General features: G+C 45.4%; 2 protein-coding genes across 20 annotated transcripts in view; one reads left to right on the forward strand and one right to left on the reverse strand.

Moving 5' to 3' along the window:
* GRIP2 (glutamate receptor interacting protein 2) overlaps positions 1-9,488 on the forward strand; it is a 245,197-nt gene extending 235,709 nt beyond the window's left edge. For all 7 annotated transcript variants that reach the window (XM_084531048.1, XM_084531052.1, XM_084531050.1 and 4 more), the window contains 3 exons: positions 3,239-3,475; positions 4,667-4,813; positions 7,299-9,488. In XM_084531048.1, coding sequence (XP_084387174.1) covers positions 3,239-3,475; positions 4,667-4,813; positions 7,299-7,496 — 582 coding nt within the window. In that variant the 3' untranslated portion in view covers positions 7,497-9,488. The remainder of the gene's footprint in view (positions 1-3,238; positions 3,476-4,666; positions 4,814-7,298) is intronic.
* A 2,587-nt stretch (positions 9,489-12,075) lies between these two features.
* Positions 12,076-23,865, reverse strand: part of SLC6A6 (solute carrier family 6 member 6) — a gene marked incomplete at its 3' end in the record, with an annotated part of 58,016 nt that continues 46,226 nt past the window's right edge. For all 13 annotated transcript variants that reach the window (XM_084531074.1, XM_084531073.1, XM_084531069.1 and 10 more), the window contains 4 exons: positions 22,786-22,888; positions 21,756-21,856; positions 20,904-21,074; positions 12,076-19,157 (listed from right to left, as the gene is read on the reverse strand). In XM_084531074.1, the coding sequence (XP_084387200.1) occupies positions 19,017-19,157; positions 20,904-21,074; positions 21,756-21,856; positions 22,786-22,888 (516 nt within the window). The remainder of the gene's footprint in view (positions 19,158-20,903; positions 21,075-21,755; positions 21,857-22,785; positions 22,889-23,865) is intronic.

Here is a 23,865-nt window from a genome sequence, read left to right on the forward strand (position 1 = left end):
TGGGTAATTGGAAGCTTTTCAGCCAGCCTTCCTCTGGAAAAATCTGAGAAAGTGATTGCTTCCTGCAGAAATAAAGGTGTTTCCTCTCTTCACAAGCCACTTTCTCTTTTCTTTATCCAAAATGCTTTGTAGGTCATGTTATTGTGTCCGGTTATAGGACGGGGAGCCTGCATTTCTGAGCTGTGGGATGCAAATAAAAACCTCCCCTGAGACTGCAGAGCAGCGGGCACTAAACCTGCCCAGCAGGACCCAGCCACGGGCCCCCTGGCTCCCACCACAGCATGCATGGAGGAGCAGGACCCAGGGAGCTCCTCTCTCCCTAAGCTTGGGGAATGCTCACTAGGCTGTGTCCTCCATCAGCCCTAAAATGTGGTCGGTGGCCAACGTAGTTCCCTAAGGCAGGGAGGAGACTGGAAACTGGTGGGTGCTGCTCTGGCACGTCATGCAGGAACAGCGTCCCCATGCAAGGTCTGGTGAGGTGCCTGGAGAGATGCCAGATGCTGGACTGCGTTGGCTGCTCCAGCGTCATAACACAGATTTGGGGTTGGAGATGCTCTCTGGGCATCTGTGGTCTGTGTACTTGCTTCAGCCAGCAGAGGATGCCCATTACAGAGGGGTACAACCCCGAATCCTATGGGGTAGGTCTCTTTTGTCTCTGCAGTCTGCTTTTTTATGCACAATTGCATATTGCTTGGGTTTCAGAGAGAAAAGGCAGCTTCTGAATATTTGGAGGTGGAAAAAGAAAGTCCTGATTTGGTCTCTCTGTGAAAATACAAGTGATGAGGGACTTGCCAATTCTTCTTTCCTGCTTCATCATTAGCAATTTTAAGAGGGGGAGGAATCTCAGTGACATACGTTGTGCTGAAGCATGAAGTGATATTATTGGTAGTCTTAACTGTTTAAGAAGGCTGACTTAAATACACAAAAAGACAAAACCTGAAAAAAAAAAAAAAACAAAAACACACAAACTGTAACTTTTTCCCTTGATCAATTATGTCCTGGACCTGGATGTATTTAGAAATGAGCTGAGGCAGCTGCTATCAGCCTCTGAACCGCTGGTGGCTGCTTAAGGAAAAGTACTGCTCTGAAATGATGCAGAGATGTTTCCCTTCTGTGTAATGGCTGATCTTAATGTGAAAAAAAGGGATTTGTTTGGCTACTGTGAAATGCCAGGATAGAGAAAATAATCTTTCTGCCCATGCCTTTTCCAGAGATTCGTGGTGCAGGGATGTGTGGGCTTTTGAGTCATGCTGTTTGAAGCTTTGGCAATTATAGCAGTGCTTTGAAAAACGCAAAGAAATTTTACAAAGATGAACAGCTCCGGGGATTTGGTGTCTTTAGCACATTTTTAGAGTGTTGTGGAAAGTTCTGGGGACAAAGAGAAGTGCGGTGTTTGTAGCAGAAGTCTGATGGCTTTCAGCTCACCTTTTATTGAATCTAGTGTGCCAGTAACCTGTTTATCTTTGTCCTGCACGAGGCATGGTGCGGGAGGTGCGGTGTTCTCTGGGCTCTTGCTGTATTGCAGGTTTCCAAGCCCCAGCTCTGTGATTTGATGTCAGGTCTCTCTCTCTCTGTAGATCTGATCCTTCTACATCTGAAAAAGAACAAGAGCCATGCAAGAAGCCCCAAAATAGCTAAAATTCAGTTGCCTGGCACTCATGAGATACCTGCCTGATGCCTTTTGAACACTTGGGGTGGATGACAGGGATGCCCAAATGTTAGGGAAGGTAGATTTGGGATTTGTTTTTGCCTCTGCCAAGTGCTGAGCTGCTGCCATTCTGCTGCAGTGTGGGACTCTTCCCAAAAATTGCCCAAACCAACTTTCCTACTGGTGATGGTTGCAGTGAGAATGGGATTGTGTAGCTGAATTGCTAGAGACATCCCGTGTTAGGTTGGGACCCTGAGGGTCTCGGGTAAAAGAAGTCCTGACCCAAGTCAGCAGTGAGAGGGGGAATCCTTCTGCTCTGCTCCCTGGCCCTGCAGTGCCGGTGTCGGTGTGGGACGGTGTCCTGGGGAGCTGGGGCCGGCTGAGGTCAATGAACGAAGGTACCCTGGCTGGCTGCACAACGCAGCGTTTGTTAATCCAACTATGTGGTAACTCAGCATCCTTCCAGTGGGTAGCAGGTATTTGAGTTTTGTCCAAACTCAAGGTGATTAAGTCATTTTTTTTCAGGAGGACCTGGCAAGTGCTGGGAAATTCACAAGCTAAAAGGGTAGTGCTGGCATTTTCATTACTGCCACCTGAATCTGCTTTATTTGCCTTTGTTCCAGCTTGGAGCAAAGAGCCAGCGGGCCGTGATTAGAGGTTTAGTTGGATGGTATTTCCCCTGTGCACAGGAGCAATTGCTCTTTGACTTGCCATACTTAGCGCTGCTGAATTTTGCTATCTGCTCCCTACCTTTCCTTCTCTTTCTTTTACCTTTTGACATTTAATGGGGCTGCAGGCCCTTAGAGCCTGAACTTTGAAACGATGAGGGCTTTCATTACGCCGTGTAAGTGGGCTCTGGGACCTGGAGCCAGCTGAGGTTCCAGTCTGGATTCTTGACTCCTTCGTTAGCTTTGATCAATGCAATCTCATTAGTGAAAAGCATTGCCAAATGGAGTAGAATCTACTTAGGGGCATCATTTAATGGATGTTATCAAGGATGACCAGGCTTAAATACTACTTAATTTCATATTTTTAACTCAGTTTTACTCAGTGAAGGCTCCCATTTACTGACAGATAAAATCCTCATTTCTCTGCTGAATTGGGCTCTGCAGAGCCCAAAGCTCTGCCTTCCTGGGGCCTCGCCAGCACGGGGCGATGCTGATGGGGAGCTGCAGCACTCAGACATAGGCTGGAGATCCAGGCTGACACCAGTCCCTCTGGGAGCCCCAGGATCAGGATGTTCATCCATCTCAAATCCCAAAAGATCCCCAGATGAGGTCTGCCTGGTCCTGTTTGTATACAAGGGGACATCAAAAAGACCATATAATGGCTCAGGTTGGAAGGGACCTTAAAGACCACCTAGTTCTGACACCCTGCCATGGGGAGCTGGATAGGAGATGCTCTACAGATGCTTCCTTCCATCTGGAAACGGCTCTTACAGCTAAATGAAAGAGCTTCTTGGTCCCTACCTTTCTGATTAACGAGAACCAGAGTGCCCCCCTGTTGTCCTTTCTGCTATTTCTGTTGCCACACAGTCCGTCCCTTCCTGCTGCCAGCTCAGCTGAGTGATTTTGTGCCCTTGCCCTACAGGCATCCATCATGACGGGGAGCGTACACAACCTGGGCCTGGAGGGCAGCAAGCTGCTCCTGGACTCTGTCAACCCGTCGGGACTCAGCCCGTTGAGGAAAGCCAACACCAGCTGTGATGACGGACAGACCGAGGGCAGCAGCTCCCCTGCCAAGAAGAACGAGAGGAACCTGGACATGAAGAAGATGGAGAAGGAGATGCAGGAAATCATGTCCCCTACCCCCCTCGAGTTTCACAAGGTCTGTGTAGCCAGGGGTTGGTCTGGCTGTGGCCCCCCTCGATGGTAAAAGCTGCTGGGTGTTTTGCAACCCTGTAGGAAACATCCTTTGTTCAAAGGGACTGTTGGTAAATGTTCCTTGCCAAAGCTGTCCCCGACCAAGGTGTGCAAGAAAGGTTTTCAGAGAGTCAGATTAAGAGGAAGGGGCCTCTTCAGGAGCGTAATGGGACTTAGCTGCCATGCTTTGGTGGGGTTCAAACCCGTGCTTTGCTGTTTGCCTTTATTTTATGAGGTTTCCAGGTCCCTGTTTTCTGTGGTTCATTAATTGGTGCTACAGATACAGGTGAGAGAGCTCCATGTACGGCCCCATGGAGACCAGCTGACACTTTTCCAGTAGCACGCACCACTCTGCAGGCCACTTTTCCTAAGAAATAATGTATTTTCCCTCCCCCTCCTCTTCACCCCCAGCCTTTCTAAAAGTGGTGCAAATGGTAGGACTTTAGTGATGAGATACTTGTTTGAATTCAGTCAAGTTCAGGTTTAAGTGTGGTGCAAGGCAATGGCAATTAGAAGGAGTAATTAATTAACTGTAGAAACTGTTGGTGCAGAACGCAAGTAGGGAAGGGATCTGGAGAGGTTTCAAAAAATGTGATTGCCTTTTTCTTTCCTAGTGTGACTTTAGAGCAAAACCTGCACTTAGGGCAGCTAGGAAAAACAACTGTTTCACGTTTGATCTGCTCTTGTCCTTCAGGGCATGGCAAATGCACCTTTAAATAAAACTTCTTCATTCCTGAAGGAGGAGAGCTGTGTAATTAGGTGTGACAGGGGGTGGCTGTTCTTTCTGCTGGAGCATCTGGAGCTGGCTGTGCTTGGAGATGAGTTGGAGGCCAGGTGGGCTGCTCCTGTGCATCAGCCTGGGCTCCGTCCTTCCCAAGGACTGCACAGCTGTGAGGCTTCCCCAGCCCATAGCACGTTGATGGAGCCAGAGCCTAATGAGTTCCCAGCTTTGGGAAGCAAAGGGAGTTATGGTGGGGGGAATCAGCTGTCCTTCAGTCTGCATTAGCTGATTTCTTAAAATCCACCCAGGAGACTCGCAGCAGAATTGGTTGAGGCCCACACACGTTACCTGTGCTCTTGCTGTCCTGCCAACCCTGTACATCTCCTCTGGCCTCTGCAGCATTAAAACGTGTGCTTTCTGCTTCTGTCCCTCCAGATGACACTCCACAAAGACGCAGAGAGCGAAGACTTCGGATTCAGTGTGTCGGACGGCCTGTTAGAAAAAGGTGTCTATGTAAATATGGTCCGTCCGGATGGGCCAGCAGATCAGTGTGGCCTCAAGCCATATGACAGAGTGCTTCAGGTAATAAATGCAAAATGCAGTTCTGGAGGCTGGGACGGAGTGAATGAGTGGCTGAGAGGAAGAGAGAAGTGAGACCCACCCATGGCAGCACTAACTTTAATGAAAGGTAATAGTTAGCCAACTAGGTGAGCACCTACCACCACGCTCTCACTGAGACCTGTGTTTTACAATAACAAACCACGAGGTAGCAAAGCTGGCTCCCCGAGAGTACACCCATCCCAGGGAGCACCTCCATACAGAGCCTGTCCCAGCAATGGCCATTTTGAGCTCGGGCAGCTCACGACCAAAACAACCAAAAAGCTGTGTTGCTTTCCCTCCTCACCCTTGGTCCTTTTCCTGTCGTGTAAGAGCGTGATTTTTGGATGAACTAGACTGTGTTGACCAACATGCGTTCTAGTGAATCTCCCCTTGTGGAATTGAGCAGTGTTCATGAAGTTCGGTGCATGCCTTTGACAACTAACAGCCTTCTAGGAACAAACCATCCTTCAAGCAAATTGTTTTTCACGGATATTTTTCTTCAAAAGATATTTGATCTGAAACAACCGATGCAGAAAGAGAATAAAAACTCTGGTCAAAAGCACAGTCTGTAATTAACATAACTTGGGCATATCTGCCTACCAGAGGGACAAGAAGAGCACGGTGAGTTTTGAAGCTTGGAAAGGACCTTTATATGGACGAAAAATCACAAGTTTTGTTTTGGGGCAACTCAGATAGCAACTGAGAAAGTGCAACCCTGCTGGAAAAGTTGCCACCATTTGGAAATGCAGATATTGTGACCATATTTGGAAACACTCAGAAAGATGTTTAGTTTTACTAATTTCTAGGCGGGGGCTGTTAGCAGTAGAGTCAGAGCCAATATATTATGTACAGCAGGTAACTGGAGAACTGGCAGGGCTGTGGGGAACCTTGTTTAAGCTTGTTATGGTCTCCAGCCAGTTGGCTGCTATACAATTATTCCTTCTCGGCTTCAAATAAAAGATGGTGCAAGAATGAACAAGAAGCTAATTAGGCTCTAGGCTGCCTTGCTGTTGAATGTTGGATGTGTCGCTCTTTGCGAGTGCCAAGTGCTCCGGGAGGTGTGCCCGAAATCCTAAACAGAGCGGAGTGGAGACTTTTTGAGACCCCCCCTTTGATACGCCGTGCTGCATGGCTTCCACCTGTGAGAAGATTTGCCGTCGTGTTGACACCTGTGGCAGAGATGCATTGCTGAGGATGCTCCTCAGTGCTGCTGGTGATGGGCATGAAGATGTCTGCAAGCAAGCTCCAGCTCTAAAGGCCAGCAAAGCACCCAGTTCCCTGCTAAGGACCCTCTGCCTCTCGGCCGGATGGATTAGCCAGAGCGTGGCATTGCACTAACTTCATTTTTGCTCTGGAGCCGCCTGGCCAGCATGGAGCAAAGGCAGAGCAAACTCATGGCTTCTCTCTCGTTGTCCCTGCACGATCTGGAAACTGTTGCTAGTCACTTACTTCTCCGTAAGGAGCGGTGTTGGGTTCAGCTGCGTGGATGCCAGATAGGGCAGGGGACACTGCTGCCGTCACAGAGCCCAGCTCCGTGGGCACGCATTAATCCTGGGAAAGGGTTTTGGATGCAAAGGTTGCGTGGCCTCATCCAGCCCTTATCCAGAGAGAGAAGCAATGCCTGGCCTCAGGGGTTATGTTCACTCCAAAGGTGGGTGGGAAATTCCTTTCTCCCTTCCCTGCCTCCCCTCCCCGTGCCATTTGCCAGCCCCCTCCATCCTGGGGCTGTTGTGGCACCAAGCCCAGGCGCTCCAGTAGCTGTAGGCAGGACAGCTGGGGTGGCTCTTGCAGGTGACCCAGCCTAGAAATGTGCTTGAAGATCTGCAAGAGGCAAAAGGAACAGTGCTTTCACTGCTGAATCCTGCAGAGAGGATTTGCAGTCTCGGCAGCCTTCTTCTGAACCCATGTGAAATGCATTCAGACTCCTCCAAAATGAAGGGTGTAAACAGGGAGAGGAGAAGCAGGAACTGTTCAGTATAGTCCTGATTTGCTGCTGGCTGAGCTGGAAAATGGTTGACTGAAGCCTCGGAGTCTGTGTTGTGTTTGTTTTCTAGGTACTGAATACCACACATCACAGATTTAAATCCAGTAAAAGCCACAATGGCAAAAAAAAATGTGGAAAGTTGCAACATTTCTCTCGCCGACTTGAATTGGAGAATTGATTTTGAGCCCTGTAGAGTTTAATAGTCACAACACTGTCCTAGACTCCAGGGCTCAGGATTTATTCTTGTTCCAGATTTTTTCCCCTTCCTCTACCAGATACTGAGTTATTTCTCAGCTAAGCAAGGACGTGCCCAGCTTGATGGGAGGCCCGTGCTCAGCTCTGCTGTGACCCCTCACTCAGAGTCCCCCCGGGCGTTGTGTGGTTCACAGGTGTGGGTTTAACACCAGCCTTGCGTTTTCTGACTAACAAACACGGTGTTTCTGTTGTTCCTCCCCATGGCACATCCTAAATCCATCCCGGCAGGTAAACCGCACCCGAACGAGAGACTTTGACTGCTGTCTGGCCGTCCCCCTGATCTCAGAGGCTGGAGACAAGCTGGACCTGGTGATCAGCCGAAACCCCTTGGCGCTGGCTGCCAACGCTCCCCTGGAGGGGAATGGAGAGCTGCCGGCAAAGGCAGCCTGCGGCGCCGAGCTCAAGGCGAGCATCCAGACACTCTGAGTGGCCGGCGCTGGGGGCCTCTGCCAAGCCGTTGTGGTATTTGGGGTGTTTTTCCTCTTTTTTTGCACTGGTATTTGTAAACGCTGTGTGTACCATAACCTGCAAGTGGGGAGGTGGGTCTTCGGTGAGCTGTCACCTGTAGACCGCCAAAAATTGCTGGGAAGGCCGGATCTGGACGCGCATCTCGGGCCGTGGGCAGCGCAGGGAGGAAGGAGCATCCCTCGCCATCCCCCACGGCAGGGCATCCCCTGTGCCCAGGCTGTCGCCCTGAAGGCCTTGGCCATCCTACAAACACACATGGTGCTATTATTTTTCTTGTTTGTTCTGTTAATCACATACAGCGAGACTGAAACGCCTTTCCTTTTCTGTTGTACCCAGCTCCACCCTTTAAACACTCCTGATAAATCGATTTCCGCAGCCCCTTTCACTTTGGTGCGGGGCTGTGGAGGGCCCTGTTTAAAAGACATTTCAAAACGTGCTTGCTGGTGGCCAGGTGCGGTTCTTGTTCAGAAATCAGGATTTGCAGCTGCCTCCTGCCAGCCCCTTCCATCCTCTCCCATCAGGGCTGACTGACCCCACCACCCGCTGCCCTGCGATGAGGCATCTCCTCTCACCATCGCTTCCCATGAGCAGTGCAGTTACCTGTGCTGCAGTAGTTATACAGAGCACAGCGCTGTGCCAAGGCTGGAGGCCCTGAATACCTACCCAAATCCCTGGCCACCTTGTTCAGATGGGCGTTACGGAGACCTGTTGCTTGCAAACTGTGCCCCCAAGTAAATAGCAGAAAAGCAATCATTCCAGGGCTGCCCCTGATGTGCTGAATTAATAAAACCTTGTTGTCTTCTGCCAGGCAGTGGCATGAGAAGCTCTTTGTTAGATGGAGATTGTGCATCCGTGTCCCCACCTGTGCTGGCAGTGTGTGTGCCCATGTGGGTTCGGCTGCTTGCCCTTGGTCTGCCCCCTTTGCCTGTTGCTGGCTTCTCCGTGGCTTCACAAGCATGGTGCCCCGCGGGTTGTCCCTCCCTGCCGAGTGCCCCCAGCCCATGGGGAGGAGGCAGCTGAGATATTTGCATCGGCTTCTTCATCTGCCTGCCAGGACGGAGTCAAAATGCGGCCGTGGGCTCTTCTTCCTCCCCTCCCGGCCCCACGAGCTCCTCCCGTGGCAGACGCTCTGTGTTTCATGTACTAGCACTTTATGATGATGTTAATGTCCCGGCGCGGGTGTGATCCTGGCATCACACTCCCTGGGAAGGCTCAGGCATGGCAGAGATGAGGAGCTCGCGTGGTTGGGGACCCACAGCCCCAGTGACCACTGCCCCTGTTCCCTGCTCACACTTTTTGTTCCTTCATCACCACCTTCGTGCTGGTGCTGTGTTCGGGGTGCCGTCGGGGTGTACGCGGCATGTTCCTTGTTTTGCTGAGCCAGGACTCACCCCCGCATCCATCCCTGCTCCGTCCCTGCGCGATAGCCCGATGTATTGGGGTGTTTCTTTGAGACGTGTCCAGCCCCATCCAGCTACTTGTCGTTGTAGCCATTTTCTCTTCAAGTATGCAATATCCCATACCATTGCTGCCACAACTAGATAATGTGCCATAATTGATACTGTGGAGCATTGACAGTGCAGCCGAAAGTGTTTTTATATGCAATATTCTGAACAGTGGAAGCTCGCTGGGGCTTCTCATAGGTTTTTAATGAAGACTTTTATTAAAGGCTTTAAAAAAGGAAGAAAAACTTGGTCCTTGTATCCCTTCCTATGCATTTTGAATGATATGAAGATGAAATGCATTACTTAAATGTGTATTTTTATCCATATATTAGAGTGTATTCCTTGTAAAGTATTTTTATATGCTAATTTTCTTATGTATCTATGAAAGCACAATATTTAAAAATACAGCATTTCAAAGAATATTTTAGTCCTGTTTTGGACGTATTTGTAAATCTCTGTATTTAAATGGGATTGCAATGACTTTGACTTTTTTTTTTTTTTTAATTAAATAAAAGCAACTGAAATGCATTAGTTTTGGTTCTTGTCTCTGCTAGAGGACAGAAGCAGGACAATACTCTGCCTCCAGCCCTGTTTTAACTTGCCAAAGACCCCATGTTAGGAGACACCTGGAAGGGCAAGGGGTGGGCACTGCTTGTAGGGCTCCTGGTGTAGGCTTGGGGTTGCCACTCACCCCCATTCAGCAGCAGGACTTGGGACCAGTCACTTCATTCCCTGTGGACACAGGGAACAACATTCTGTTTGTCTCTGCATTCAGAGCTGGAGATGTCCACGCGCATGGTTCTGTGACTGCAGCTTCACTTGGCCACGCTGGAAACCTCTTTGGGCTAAACCTTGGCTACATCAAGGCAAGATACTGGTGCAGCAATGCACCTACTGCCTATGGCAGCATTTGCAAAGCTACGGTAACCCCTGGGGTTGGTTTAAGAAATCACTGGAGGCTGCAGTGCTGGCAGGTGGCCTGGTGGGTGCTTGGATCCCGCAGGCACAGCGGGGTGCCTTGGGGTGCTGCACTGTGGTAGCCAAATTATCCAGCCTCTGGAACCTGGCGTCCTGAGAGAAGACTGCCACAAAGGCAGAATGTGATTGCTTGTGTCCTTACAGTAAGGTTTTCTTCCCTTTGCTCTTCCAAGGGGATTAAGGACACTGCTACGTGTCCAGAGTTGTCAGTGCAGGCTCTGATGCTTCCCACATAAAGCCATCAGGAACTGCTGCTCACTGGCAAGGAAAGGGTGCACTGGGTTTTGCAACCTTTCATCGCCAAGTGGGTAGCGCAGGAATTTTTGGAGGTCGAGCATGGAAACGCTCCTGGTTAGAGCTGGGGAATCATTGCCACGTAAACAAGCCTTATCGGTCATCTCTGGCTGCCCTCCTGGGGCGCGGGCTGCCGAGCAGGGCCCTTCACATGTTTGGCACCGGGGCCTTGCCAAAGCCGCTCGGTGCCAAGCCAGGCGCTGGGGCGATGTTGGGTTGAACGAGCGCCTGTGCAACGTGACCTGCGGGGCTGCAGCGCCCGGCCACCGCCTCCAGCAGGCCAAAGGTCAGCACGGTGCTGCCCACACGGTGTCTGCTGCCAGCCACCATCACCCACGGCCTGCAGGCCTTGGACGAGGGAACTGCCACAGGCCTGGGCAGGTTGCAACTGCCCGTGGCGGGTACACGAAGCCCTTCAGCAGTTGTGTGCGATGCTGCATGGCTTTATTGGTTTTATTTTATTTTATATTTTATAGCTGAGACGTGTTGAAGTTGCTGTCTGTGCTGGTATCGGGCTGCTCGGCCCAGGCATTGCTGGCTTCGCTGGTGGGAGGAGAAGGCCCAGGCCAAGTCCTCAGATCTCACCCAGCCAAAATAAACAACCCAAGCCAAAACCTAAGACAAATAAACAGTCCCCCTCAAAACAACCAAAAAAGCTTTCTGCTTCAAAATACACCAGGGAAACCTGGTTTGGGGGGGGTTCTGCTGGCCAGGGTCCAGCCCTCAGCCCATGAGGGGCACGGGGTGGCTGCAGCCTCAGTGGAGCAGTGGTTAGGGCTTGGTGAACAAATGCTGAGCAGTTTTATGTTTCAAAAATAGTACCCAAGTGATTTTTTTTTTTTCTTTTTTTCTTTTTTTTTTCTCCTTACTGTGACTTAGAGAAAGGCCTGTCTGGTTTAACTTTCAGCTGCCTGACTGAACAAGCTGTCAGAGCCCTTTAAATGACAAGTCCCATACACCAGGCAAACAAACAAACAAATAAATAAATAAATAGATGCCTTAAAAAAAAATAAATGCTTCCCATTGGGCTTTTCTGCTGCATTTGAACCCCCAAATATCTTGCAGCAGTGCCTTGACACATGCCCAGCAGGCAATGCCCTGGGACAGGCTGAGGTAAGGCTGCTCAGCCTATTGCCTGAAGGCCGGTGCTCCCCAGCATTAGCAGCAGAGCTGCAGTCATCTCCTCGTGCCCTGGTAGCTGCAGGGGTGCTCTTGTGACCTGCAAAATAAAGGAAGAAAACTGGAGGAAATAAAAATAAAAAAATAAGGAAGCGAACAGACACCATTTCCCTACCTTCTCACTGCTTTGTGAGAGCCAGCACACACCCTGCGGGCACATTGGGCTGGGGAAACCAAAATGCTGGTGAAGACACAAGGAGATGGAGTGGGCAACAGTGAAACAAAGTGGTCTGGGAACAGCATGGACCCTTTGTCATGGTCAGCCAGATACATGGCTGCGTGACAAAAGTAACACTGAATAAACAGCCAGCCTCTATGGGGCTGGATTTAGCTAGCCAAATGTGCAAGTTTGAACCCAGACTGAAGTACGCCTATGGGGAATGAGGAGAAAATGGGCCATGACGTCAGCTTAGGAAGTTGGTCCAAGGGTGGGTGTGTGCATGTATATATATATATATATATATATATATATATTCATATCTATGTACATAAAACACACCCACATTTTTTTCCCCTCCTCATAGCTATGTGTGGAATATTTGTGACAAAACCAAAACAAAATAAAACAAGCATACAAAAAGTAAATAGGTTTAAAGGATGAGGTGAGATATTCAATTATTGAAAACACCTGAGAGTGTGGCTGGTTTATAAAGGAAAGTTTTATTTTCTGTTATAAGGTGATTACAAACTCATCTAAAAAAGCAAAGATGACTTAAAAATATCCATATACAGTTCATTTATCTAAAAAGCAAAACAGAAACTGCAAAATACAAACATTTACCATATACACAAAGGATAGCGTTTTTTAGGATTTAATTACACTCCAGGATATTTTTTCTAATACAAATATTCTGTCTTGAAACACAAAAAAATGTTTTAAAATGTTTTAAAAATATTTTTCATTTTTTTTTAAAAAAAGTTCAGATGACATTTTTGAGGAGGACAGCATCAAAGACTCCTCCTCACTTTATGTGCTACTCATCACGTTACTGTAGTCACAGTTGCTAGGAATTTAAATAATAAAAAAACCACCACTGTTTTTTAGCCAAATACATCAAACAAGATGGACCACCTCTCACAATGTGAAGTCCCTGGCAACGTTATCAGGTAACAATCACAACATTACACTGGAGAAAAATAACATCCTATTGAACAACGAGCACTTCGGAACAGTACTGGGATGCTGCAATGCTGAGAGACCGTCGCTGGCTTCCAGGACAGGAGCAGGTGACAAACTAAATCAGTGTGCCCCCTCAGGTGGTTTGTTAGCCTCTCAACATGATTTTGCCACTGTTCTCTCTCTCTTTTTTTTTTTTTTTTTTTTTTTAATTTTATGTTTTCCTTTAAATATTGAAAAAAGAAATAAAACCTTTTTAACATCTCAACTGCAGAAGCAGATGCAAGAGGTTTAGAACCAGTATGTATCATGCTAACACGTACTATGCTACAGGCCCAAAGCCTTCCCCTGTATATGCACGCACACAAAGGACACATGCACAGCTCCTTAGCACAATCAAGTTTCACTTTTTATACATACTTCCCCCTGCTTTTTTTCTATTTTTTTTTTTTTTTTTTTTTTTTTTTTTTTTTCTCTGATTTCTCAACTCTGGCCACTGAGAGCTCCTTAGCATAAGGCTGCCAATGTCTCCCCTGTGCTGCACATGGGAAAGCAAGCGGCACCGTCCCACTGTGCAGCACAGAGCTGATATACAGGGAGGAAGCCTCCAGAAACTCACCCCTTTTTAGACTGTTTTTAATTTGCTTTGCTCCTAAAGCCCAGTACTGCGTAAAGTGTGTAGCAATTATATCCTGACAGTTTTACAGTTTATTTCAAATTAGGGCAAAGCCGCAATACAAAAAAGGACGTGTCTGGGCTGTCATTCAATAGCCCAGCACTACCAGCAGGGCCAGGCTCTTTTCCAGTCGTGAATCCTGCAATCAAACTTTTCCACCTTTGTCGGGGATGGGGGGAATGGTTTGTTATCAATGTTGTCAACCTGCAAAATTCTTCCCTCTTTTTTTTTTTTTTTGAAAAAGCACACAAAAATGACTTTTTCTGCTTATTTTTTGAATAGAAACATTCAGATTATTATTTTTTTTTAAATCAGAGAATCATTGTACAAAAAATGAACTTTTTTTTTTTTTTGGGGGGGGGGGGGGGGGAATGGGAGGGGGGAGATGTGGGGGAAGGTGGTAGAAAAGAGCCCTGCTCTGGTGGAAGGGCAGGGTTTGAACTGGCAGTTCTCCAGCTGGGACTAGTGCTGCTTATTCTGGAAGGATTTCTTGAGCAAATTTTTCAGTAAGCGCAAATTAACTGTTGATACCAATAGTTTTTTTGTTTGTCTGTTTGTTTTTGTTTTATTTGTTTGTTTGTTTTGTGACCAAAGTATGGAGCTTGGGGGCAGAGGGGCTTCTTTTGCACTAGGTTATTGGTTTCTTAGGTGTCAGGGGTCACAATTGACTGAATACTTTCTTTCTTAAGCTTATCTTTGATTACAAGAAATAAAAGGAGCTACTAGCGTCTGACAGTTCCTGACCTTTGCTCATGCAACTATACAAATACACAACTACACGTTAATTCTAACCACAAAGCTTTGGATGATGATTTTGGAGGAAACAAGTCCAAGGCAGCTGCCTGAGGCAACAGCACACCAGACCTCCTGCAGGAGGAGCCATGCGGTGCTAACAAGGAGCCAGGAGAGATTTGGAGCCCAGCCCTCAAGGCTTCCTCAGAGGGCCCATGGTCCAGGATTTTGTACCCCAATTCAGTGGATTTCATTCGGGTGCCCTGGCAGGTCGGCTCTTCCTAGGAAAGTGGTGCCTAAACCTTCTCAGTGCTTAGTCGCAGCAGCTCTGAAGGACTTACGTGCATAGTTTGCAGCCTAGGAATGAAAGCAATGCCCCCACCTGTGTGCGTGCTTATAAGGATGGAAGATTTCATCTACTAGTCTGCGTAAGCACAGATTTATTTTTCATTTTACTGAAAATGAGCAACTTGCATTGAATCATCTGGAAATGATGTCAGGGTCATCTTTCTTCCAAGTATACTCGAGCTGCTTAGCTAACTTGTCCACTCCATTCAATACACAGCTTATTTAACATTTTATATACACTATGCCTCCACACGTGATCCTGCAGTGACCACAAGAAGTGGAAGCTAATAAACAGGTATTCAAAACATTCAAATTGTTCTCCCACCAATGGAGTTTTGCCATTGATGCGAAGTGGGAGCTTTGAACCCAAGTGTGACAAGCACAACCTCACCAAAACTGTGTCTCCTTAGCAAATGAAAGCAGCCTGGGAGGAGACTTGTAAAAGGCCTAATGAATGGAAATGTCCAGGTGTCTTCAGATCTACTCAAACTGTTCTAACGCCGAGGCAGGGAAGAGGAACCAGGACTATCTGCAGTTGAGAAGGCAGGATGCACAGTAGAGTAAAAATAGCTGCAGAAATTGCTATCCTGACAGTGGCACAAAAGGTTCTGCTGATGTGTTTTTTTTTTTTGTGTGTGTGTGCGTTACAGCAACCCTAAGGCTGCACCTTCTTTTTCTCTTTCCTCCTCTCCCCAGGAAGAGCAGTGAAAATCAGTCCTGCTGCTCCGGGACCTATTTCAGCAGACCATTCCTACCTCCCTCCACTCCCGAGCTATGCTGCTGCTGAAGGCTGAACACCAGCATTGTTTCAGATGGTAAACACAGCTGCGATGCTTTGATATTTTCTGTTACAACACAAGAACAAATCCATTGTGGACCTACTATCTCACACTTTAAAGAGGGCTTTGCTAAGTGTGTGGATCTGTTTGGACCAGATGAAAAGGAAAGCTACAGATGAAAAGGAAAATGAGAACAATAACAACAACAACCATAAAAACCAGTTCTGTTTATGAAATCATACTGTTTAAATACCAAAATACAGACTACTGGTAAAGTCCCTTACAATAGATGCCCATTCAGTGAGATCATAACTAGTCACAGGTGACAAAGTTTGGAAAACTGAGGAAGATATGAAACAGGCCAGAGAATCTTGTGGGGTTAATTTTCCCCTTTGCCTTTTGAACTTCTCTTGATTTCAGCTCAGCTGGAAATAAATACTGCTGAAAATCTGCTGTTTCCAGTCCCAGAAGAACCGACTAATACAAAAGTGCATGAAATAGGAAAAGGTGTGCTTTTGTTTTGTTTTCCTGTGATCTCCAACTCAGCTATCTGGTCCTAAAGATTTCATGCCAAAAACTGCCCTAATTTTTCCCCAGATCCAAACCAGTTCATCTCTGACTAGTCATGATATTTTAATATAGAGTTCCTCATTTACATAAAACAGGTAAAATAAGTCACAAATGTTTAACAAGTAAATTAGGAAAAAGAAATCAGTTGTATTTGCAATCATAAATAGGTAGGAAACACAGACTTTCTTAAAAATTCTTTTTTAATAATTTTGGCAGAAGATCATGTTGAAATGCAAATTTATCAACAAGAAAAGTTCAGAAATCGGATAAAAATGTTAGGAAAAAACACTTTAAAATGCAAATGTGCTCATTGGAACTCAAACCCCAGATAAAACAAAAATCATTCTTTTTGGAGGGGAAAGAAAAGGGGTGAAGGGCACTATTTTCCAGAAACATTTCTTGGCTCTTTGTGAGCCCCAGCCCTCCCTTGCAGTCATGCTGAAGAGCACAGCAGGGCCAGAGAAGTTTACATCAAGAACGCTTCGATGAGGTTGTTGCGTACGTGCAAGACATTGTCACTTGGTACATGGAAGCGACTGATTTGAATGGCACAGTTTGTATCGAAATGGGGCTGGGTTCTGGTTCTCTGGTAGTTGTACTTTTAAAGGTGTAGTATTAGCCCTCTGGTTTTTAATGCAAAGATGCTCTCCACAAGGCGGGAGATGGCTAAGCACCCAGCTGACTCACCACACACAGTTCTGATGTAGCCAAACCATTTTTTTTCCCTAACTAAAGCTTGTCTCAGCTCTGTTATGAAACTGATGTGCAAACAAATCTCAAATACAGTCTTACGACAACATATCAAGAAAATAAAATATAAATTAAGCATCAGTGTTTCATCTGCACTCACAGCAACCATTAATTTAGACCCCCCCCAACCTGCTGCTCCCATCTTAACCCAGGCAAGAATGCCTGTTTGTTGCAGACACTAACTGTAACTCAAAAATAAGGGTCCAAGTTGAAACCCAGTGAGAGAGTTATCTTTGATTCCATCTCCTTGCTTTTGATTGTAAAAGGCTTAAAAAAAATCAGCTGTGTGCATGTTTATTTATTTTGTGCACGTTTGATGGCAAATTCCAGCCAGAATCCCCCTGGCTCACAGAATTCCTCCAGGGATTTTCTCAAGGCCTTAAGTTGGCAATTGCCACTGGCCCGGCAGGTGAAATTAGATGTCTGCCATCTCCAGCTGTGGAAAAGGTTCATTTATAACTCTCATAATACAGCAACCAGAAAAAGAAAACAAAAAAACATGACATGGCCAGTTTTGTTGCTGCAACTCAGCCATGTGATGTAAAAATACATACAAATTCAAACTAGAAAGATTTTTTAATTTTTTTTTTTTGGTCCATCTCTTAATTTTCAATCACTCTTTTTATAGTAATGCCAACGTGTTAATCAACAAGTGTTTGTGCTGCTGTGGCCAGTTAGTCCACGGGACATGAAAAAGTTAAACAAAACTACTGTGTAGGAATGTTAAGAACTGGATATGTTCCTGTTTAAATGCCAAAATCTGCCCTGACAGATTAAGCTGACAGCAAAATAAGCATATACAAGCTCTGCTTTCATCAAGCATTTCCTCTAGATACCTTCAGATAGCTTAACTGTGGCATCAAAATAAGAAAAGAACTCTTTTGCCAGAGAACCTGTTCCCAGCACAACCTGCTCAAGTTTAAAAAAAAAAAGAACAAAAAAACCCTTTTGTCCACATTTTGGACAAAATGCTCCAGTCTTCATGGAGCAATTCTCCATGGAAACATCCACCTGGCCCACATGAAGCTGTACCCAGCAACCCGGCTGCAGCCCCATTCCCGCACTCCTCGTAGTGGTTTCTCTTTATTCCCTACTCTAACCTGGAATGGTTTGCAGTTCCTTCAGACCAAATAAATACAAAACATTTCAGTATTATATGTTTCCTTTGCTTTAGCTCAATATCCCATAAGCAGATTATTCAGCAGACAGATTCATAGGCCTCATAAATATGTTTGCAACCCTTATGGCCTAACCTAATGATGGGCAAGGAGACTGGGTAACCTAGGTCCACTGTTGCTTTTTAGTAACGTGGGACAAGGGACTCAGTCCTTCTGTCTGTTCACCCACCAGTAACCAACTCCCCAAAATAAATAAATAAAATGAATTCTGGTTACCAAACTTGGCAAAGCATTTTTGAGATATGTGGATGAAAAGCACCTGTTTGCTGAGCAATATTATTATCTTCATTACTATTATTATTAACAACGTGTCTGTTATAAATACTGCTTACACCAGGTGTAGGTGAGCGGTTTTGTTCCTTGTGTTGGGGATGACCTGGTTTGCGTCCACCTTTGGACAGTCAGAGTCCACAAGGGATTTTTTTATTTTATTTTTCTGCCCCAAACCAAAGTCCAATAGTTAACACGCAAACAAATGGGCAAGCAAACGTCTGAAGCACCAAAACCACAGGTGCTGCTTTTCTCTGCTCAGTGCCTCGGCACTCGCCCATGCTGCTCAGGGGCAGGCTGCAGAATTCAAGTTTACACCAGCGACACCTCAGCTAAAATCTGCTTTGCTGGAAAAAAAAGGAGCAAGTATTCAACCTGCTCGCTCATGCACAAACAGCAGGCATTTCACCTAAGTTTAAAAAAAACAAACAAAACCAACACTAAAAAAGAAGTGAACCATGACAAGTCCTGCAAACACCTTCCTGAAGTCCTCCTCTTGCTTGTGTGACAGGGTCCCAGCGCCGTGCTTGGAGGAACGGCTGTGAGGCTTTTCACACCCAGCTTCTCTGCCTCCCTCTCAAACTCTCTGCTCCAGCTGCCTGGCTGTATCTTTGTTCAGGGACTGTGCTAAACATAACTGTACCCTTTTCCTCATGTGACCCTGAAGCCTGTCGTTTACCACAATTGAACCAGAGGGTGGAAATACTACACCTTTGAAAATTCTCTTGAAACAGTGTCTTTTTTTTTTTTTTTTTTCTCTCAACAGAGCGCCTTTTGTGTGTTCTGTAGGTTACCCTGCTCCCAACCATACCAGCACCTAAAATTGCTTTCTGAGACTTGAATATATTGCTGGCAAGACAATCAATTCAAGTGGTAAGATGTATAATATTTAGAGATAAAGATATATATATTTAAAAAAAACAATAATAGTAAATTCCTGTAATATGTCTAGTCTGATATGAAAGCTCTCCCTCTACAGAGAGACATCTGCTGTGATTACCTTACAAAATATTAAAAAAAAAACACACACAAAAAATAACTTTCTCTGTGAGAAATAAAAATAAATCCTAGTGCAAATATAAAGCTCTGTAAACCTGGTCCTATGAGAATCTATGGTTAGTAAACGGCAGTTAAAGCAGGTTTATCCTCTCACAGAGAGAGCTCACATCATGGTTTCCACAATGATATGAGTTGGCTTGATCAATCCGCCATTCGAAGTTCCATTGGGGCAGAAGGGGGTGCCACTCTCTGTTTCTTTGGACCACCGATTCACTTCCTTGGGGGCAGCCACTGCTTTTATCCTCTGAAAGAAAGGGGAAAAAGCAAAGGTTGAAAGACCAAGCAGTGCCCAAAGACTCCTGTGCAGAACGGAGGATGTGGCAATTGAAGGATGGGGCTGGTGGCCGCTGGAGATGTGCAGATGCCACGTGGCTCTGCAAGAGCGAGGAGAACGGGGCTGTGTAGCACCACGTTTGAGTTTTGGCATGTCAGACAGAGGGCATTCACGGCATCATCTAGCATTTTGGGCTTTCAGTGCTGCAGCTGCTGCTCAAGTTTTGTCTGTTCTCCTTCCTCATTTAGAAAAAAACTCTGCCTTTTAGGCCAGCCGCTCATTGCCAAGTGGCAACTTTGTTCTTACATCTTGGTTCACAAAGAAAGAACTAAATGGCATCTGACCAGTGTTTACTCTCTTCCCTTTCCTAACATGGTCTTTGAGAAGTGTTTTGGCTACTTTTAGACTTGTCTTTCAACAGATGGTGACAATGTAGGCAGGAAAATAAACACTCATGAAAATGCTCTGGGCACGGCTGAAAAAGACCATTAGCACTTGGAGGAAAACAAATTCAAGTTTTTGTGCCCTGGGAAATGTTCTTTTCTTACTCTATTCTCTCTTTTTTTCTAACCCAAAGTGTCCCACTTTCTCCTCAAAGAATACCCGGGGCAGCATTTAAGACCGTCTCATTAAGCAAAAACAAAACTAATCTGAAAGATTTAGAAGAGAAGTGCTAAGTTTCATGCTTGCACAGTCTCTAAAAACTTTCCATTGGAAGAACAAACCAGGAGAACCAGTGCTGAAATATGAAAGGAAGATTGCCTGTAAAGCTGAACACAAGAAAATCTGCACAGACAAGTCTGAATCTGAACCCAAGTTTTCCAAAGCTCAGGAAAATCTAGATTCAGTGTTTCACTTTGACTCATTAGGAATAATAATAATAAGTTTAAATGTGAAGCATGCTGTCAGGAGAGTTTGACTTTAATTCAGTGCCCTAAAGCAAAGGCCATGCCTGCGAGCCACACAATCCACAGGTGGATCCAAATTTCCCTAAAATTCAGTGAGCTCCTAGGCATCTGGGTTGGATCCAAGTCTCTTGCTCTCTGTTTTCTCAGTGATTATGGGGATGGTGCTTCCTTTTCCCCGTGGGCTGGAGAAGAGAGACCTGGCTCTTGGAAGCACCTCAGACTGAGTGCTTGTCTGCACACGGAGACAACAATTCACCAAGCTGGAAACTGCAGAAGTAGGAGGCAAGTAAAATCACCTGGTGTTTGTCTGAGGCCAGAAGGCTGCGTTTGCTCTGTTCCTACCATTTGCCAAAGGGACAGGTGATCTTTAACAGTCTTATTTGCATGCACTGCAGGGGAGGCATCCAACTTTGCCCTACCTGAACAAGGTGGCAGTTTTCCAAGCTCTGTGCTTATTTTGCGTAAAACAGAGCAAGCTGAAGCTCCCGTTCTCCACTACACAGACAGCTGTGCACAGAGAGTGTATGTTTGGTTACGTTATAGGCTGACTTATCCAACTGGTGAGGAAGGACAGAATGTCGTGGTCTGTTTTCTCTACAAGCAGCCCTACCTTTTGCAGTAAGGAGAGGTGAGGGCTACTTCATGTTGCTTCTCTTTTCCCAGTTCACGTTAAATCTTCTGAAATTGCTTGGAGAAATCAAATGCAAAGAGCCTGCCCAGCCCCCCAAATGTGACTCAGCCCTGAATTCACTCTCCCACATGCAAGGCTTTCTCTGATGTGTAAGGAGGGGCTGCTGGTTTCTCTTACCTCAATGAGCGACCCATCTGACTGTATGATGCGGATGACCATCACCATAGGGATGCAGATCATGGAGGAGAGGGCAAGAACCCAGCCCAGGCCGATTGCCCAGTCAGGGTATGTGTAGACCTTGTTGTAGGTCAGTGGCTTGTACTTGGCCAAAGAAAAGATAAAGCACCCCTGTGGATGAGAAAAGAAAATCAAGTGAGGCTCGAAAAATGTTCAAAGCAACATGGCTCTGATGCTACCACTGGCCCTAAGGAAGACAGGCAGCAAAAGACAGAGCTGACAGATACAATATGTATTTTAACCAATAGGGGCATTATTCTTCAATTTAAATTATTAAAAAAGCATCTACATCTGCAGGTAAGTAAACTGTTGCTTGACAATAGGGTGTTAAATGATGGTGCTGAACAGCTGCAGTGCATTGTGTGTTCTTTTTCAGAGCTCAAACGCTGTACATTGCAAGGAGATTACTGAGATGTCCTTCCCAGCAAAGGAAATACTCCACAGTGAGTGTTTGCCTCAGACTGGCAGTCCTGCCTCAGGACTTTTTGTTAAAATGGCCTAGTGGTTCTATTACTTAAATAAGACTGCTCTTTGGAGTGAGTTTTGTGTGTCACAAATGTAATACTTTGTCAATCTTAAGAAAAATCCACTCAAATGTAGATAACTACAATTTGTGTGAGCACAGCAGAGAGCTGTCACATTAACAGCTAACATCTGAGAATATATCAAGCCTCCAGCAGCTCTTTGCAAATTGGTCTCTGAATGGAACAGCCTTCACTTAAAGGGAAGCATTAAGAAGAGGCTCAAAGCTGCCACATGGAAGACTTGAAACAGCCTGTTTCAAAAACTCACCACACAAAGAACTGGTGTGATCACAATCCAGCTCCACTTCATCCAGGGACCAGGTCTGTATCCAATCATATCCTCAATGGCATCATAAATATTATCAGCGCCTGTAAGAGACAGTGAGCATAGTTATCAGTCGAGCTTATAAAAGCCACATAAGAACTGCAGAATTACAGCTGCCTTCCTAGGCACCCCAAGGAGTATTTAAAGGGCAGATGTATCGCCCAAATTGTCATGGATGTGAAATTCAAGATTTTTTCCTTCAGAAGCTCAAAGGCTGAGGGAGCCTGTGCTTTCACAAGCTCATTATTTAGATGCAGGAGCACAATGCTAATCCCTCCTGCCCCTGTCATGCACACATTTCTCTCCCCAAAGTCTCACTGAACTTGCCAGAGGGATCATGACATGAGGGACAAAATAGCAAATGGACATCCTGCTTCTACAGAAATTTGACTGATGTAAAATGAAGGCTTGGTTTGTTTTTGCTTTTTTAAGAAGATGGAGTACAGGAAGAGTCAGGGAAACGACCAGTGATAAACAGCAAACATTTTCTGATCATTTCTAAGCTACCATCTCAGGCAGCAATGGAAACTACTGTCAAACTTTGGTACTCAGTAGCACCTAAAAACAACAGGACAGAATACACTCTACTGTCAGCTTTCTTTTTGTATTTTCTATTTGGTTGGCTTGGCCCTTGCAGACATGGCAGCTTTGAAAGGAAATTCTCTGAGACAAGCACAAATTTTCATGGCTGGCCAGACTTTCAACTCTCATCTCTAAACTTAACACATGTAAATGCTTAATTGTGCTTTTATTAATTAGCAATAGAAAAACACTCATTTTTGTGTGGAAAAACACTGGAGGCTGGCTTCGTCCCAGATGCAATTTTGTCTCCAAGTGGTCAGTGCAAATTCATATTAATGGCATGTCTCTGCTGCTGGGAAGATGATTCAGGGATGGCTGATGATTAAACGTTTGGCTAGCAAAATTGTCACTAACTCATCCAAAAGTATCAGATGAAAGGGTTCTCACTTACCATAAACCCAGGCTACAGCAATACATTCAAAGAATGCAACCCACAAAAGGCATACACCACTAGCTGCATAGTAGTCAAAGAGTTGAAAAACATACATGCCACCCTGTAAAAGAGACACAATTTATTAGGATCCATCGGGAAAAAGACCTGAATGCTTCAGGCCCAGCTCTCAGTAAAATCTACCAGCATACCTTAGTGAATGCTGCCTAACAAGCAGAAATATCAAGCATGTAGGTAAAGTAAATACCTGGCATTACCTTCCCCAGGGAATATGCTTGTTTACTATAGGAAACATTCTAAACAAGATGATGATTAAACAGAATTAAGCCATTTAGTATAATCTACTGAGACACTTAAGTCTTTCCTTCTTAAAAGTATTTTAGGACAGACATTTATAGAAACAAATGATGTAAAGAAACAGCAGGCCTTTTAACAGTAGCAGTTCCAAAATACTAAAAATGTCAGTCACCTTATCAGGAGGGTCCTCATTTACGAACTGAGTAGAAGAACTTATTTCATTGGGATATTTCTAATTCTATTTAATTACACTATACTGCTAGGCAATTTGCTCTCACTTCATTGAATGTGCATACCGGCATTTTTACTTGAAAAAATAAGTTTGTTAGGCACCTTTGTTAAAGGTGCTATATCAATACTTACAGTCATCCTCTTCCAGTTGTTTTTAACATGTTGCTTTAATTTTATTTTGAAAATAACATAACAATGCAGCTTCTAGAACACATTCCTGTCTGATTTATACAAGAATAAATCTAGGGATATTTACTCAATTCAAATCTGTGTAGCTAAGACAAAATCTGTACTGGATGGATTCTTAATCTGCATTACTGAAGGTTCCCTATATGTGTTTTATCATTCAGAGCCAGTTGTTAATATTCGTACTCATGTTGATTAGTACTTAGATCAGAATGAAATTAATGAGAATTCATTTCTCTGTTCCTCAGACTGAAAAGGGGAGGATATGTAGCTCCCTTTCAAAATGCTGTCAGATCTAGGGATGAAAGATGCTCTGTAGATCTGAAGAGCACAGTTCCTCTGAGTGGGTAATTTTGTGTAGTCTGA

Source organism: Aythya ferina, assembly GCF_964211825.1.
Source record: "Aythya ferina genome assembly, chromosome: 10".
NCBI lineage: Eukaryota > Metazoa > Chordata > Aves > Anseriformes > Anatidae > Aythya > Aythya ferina.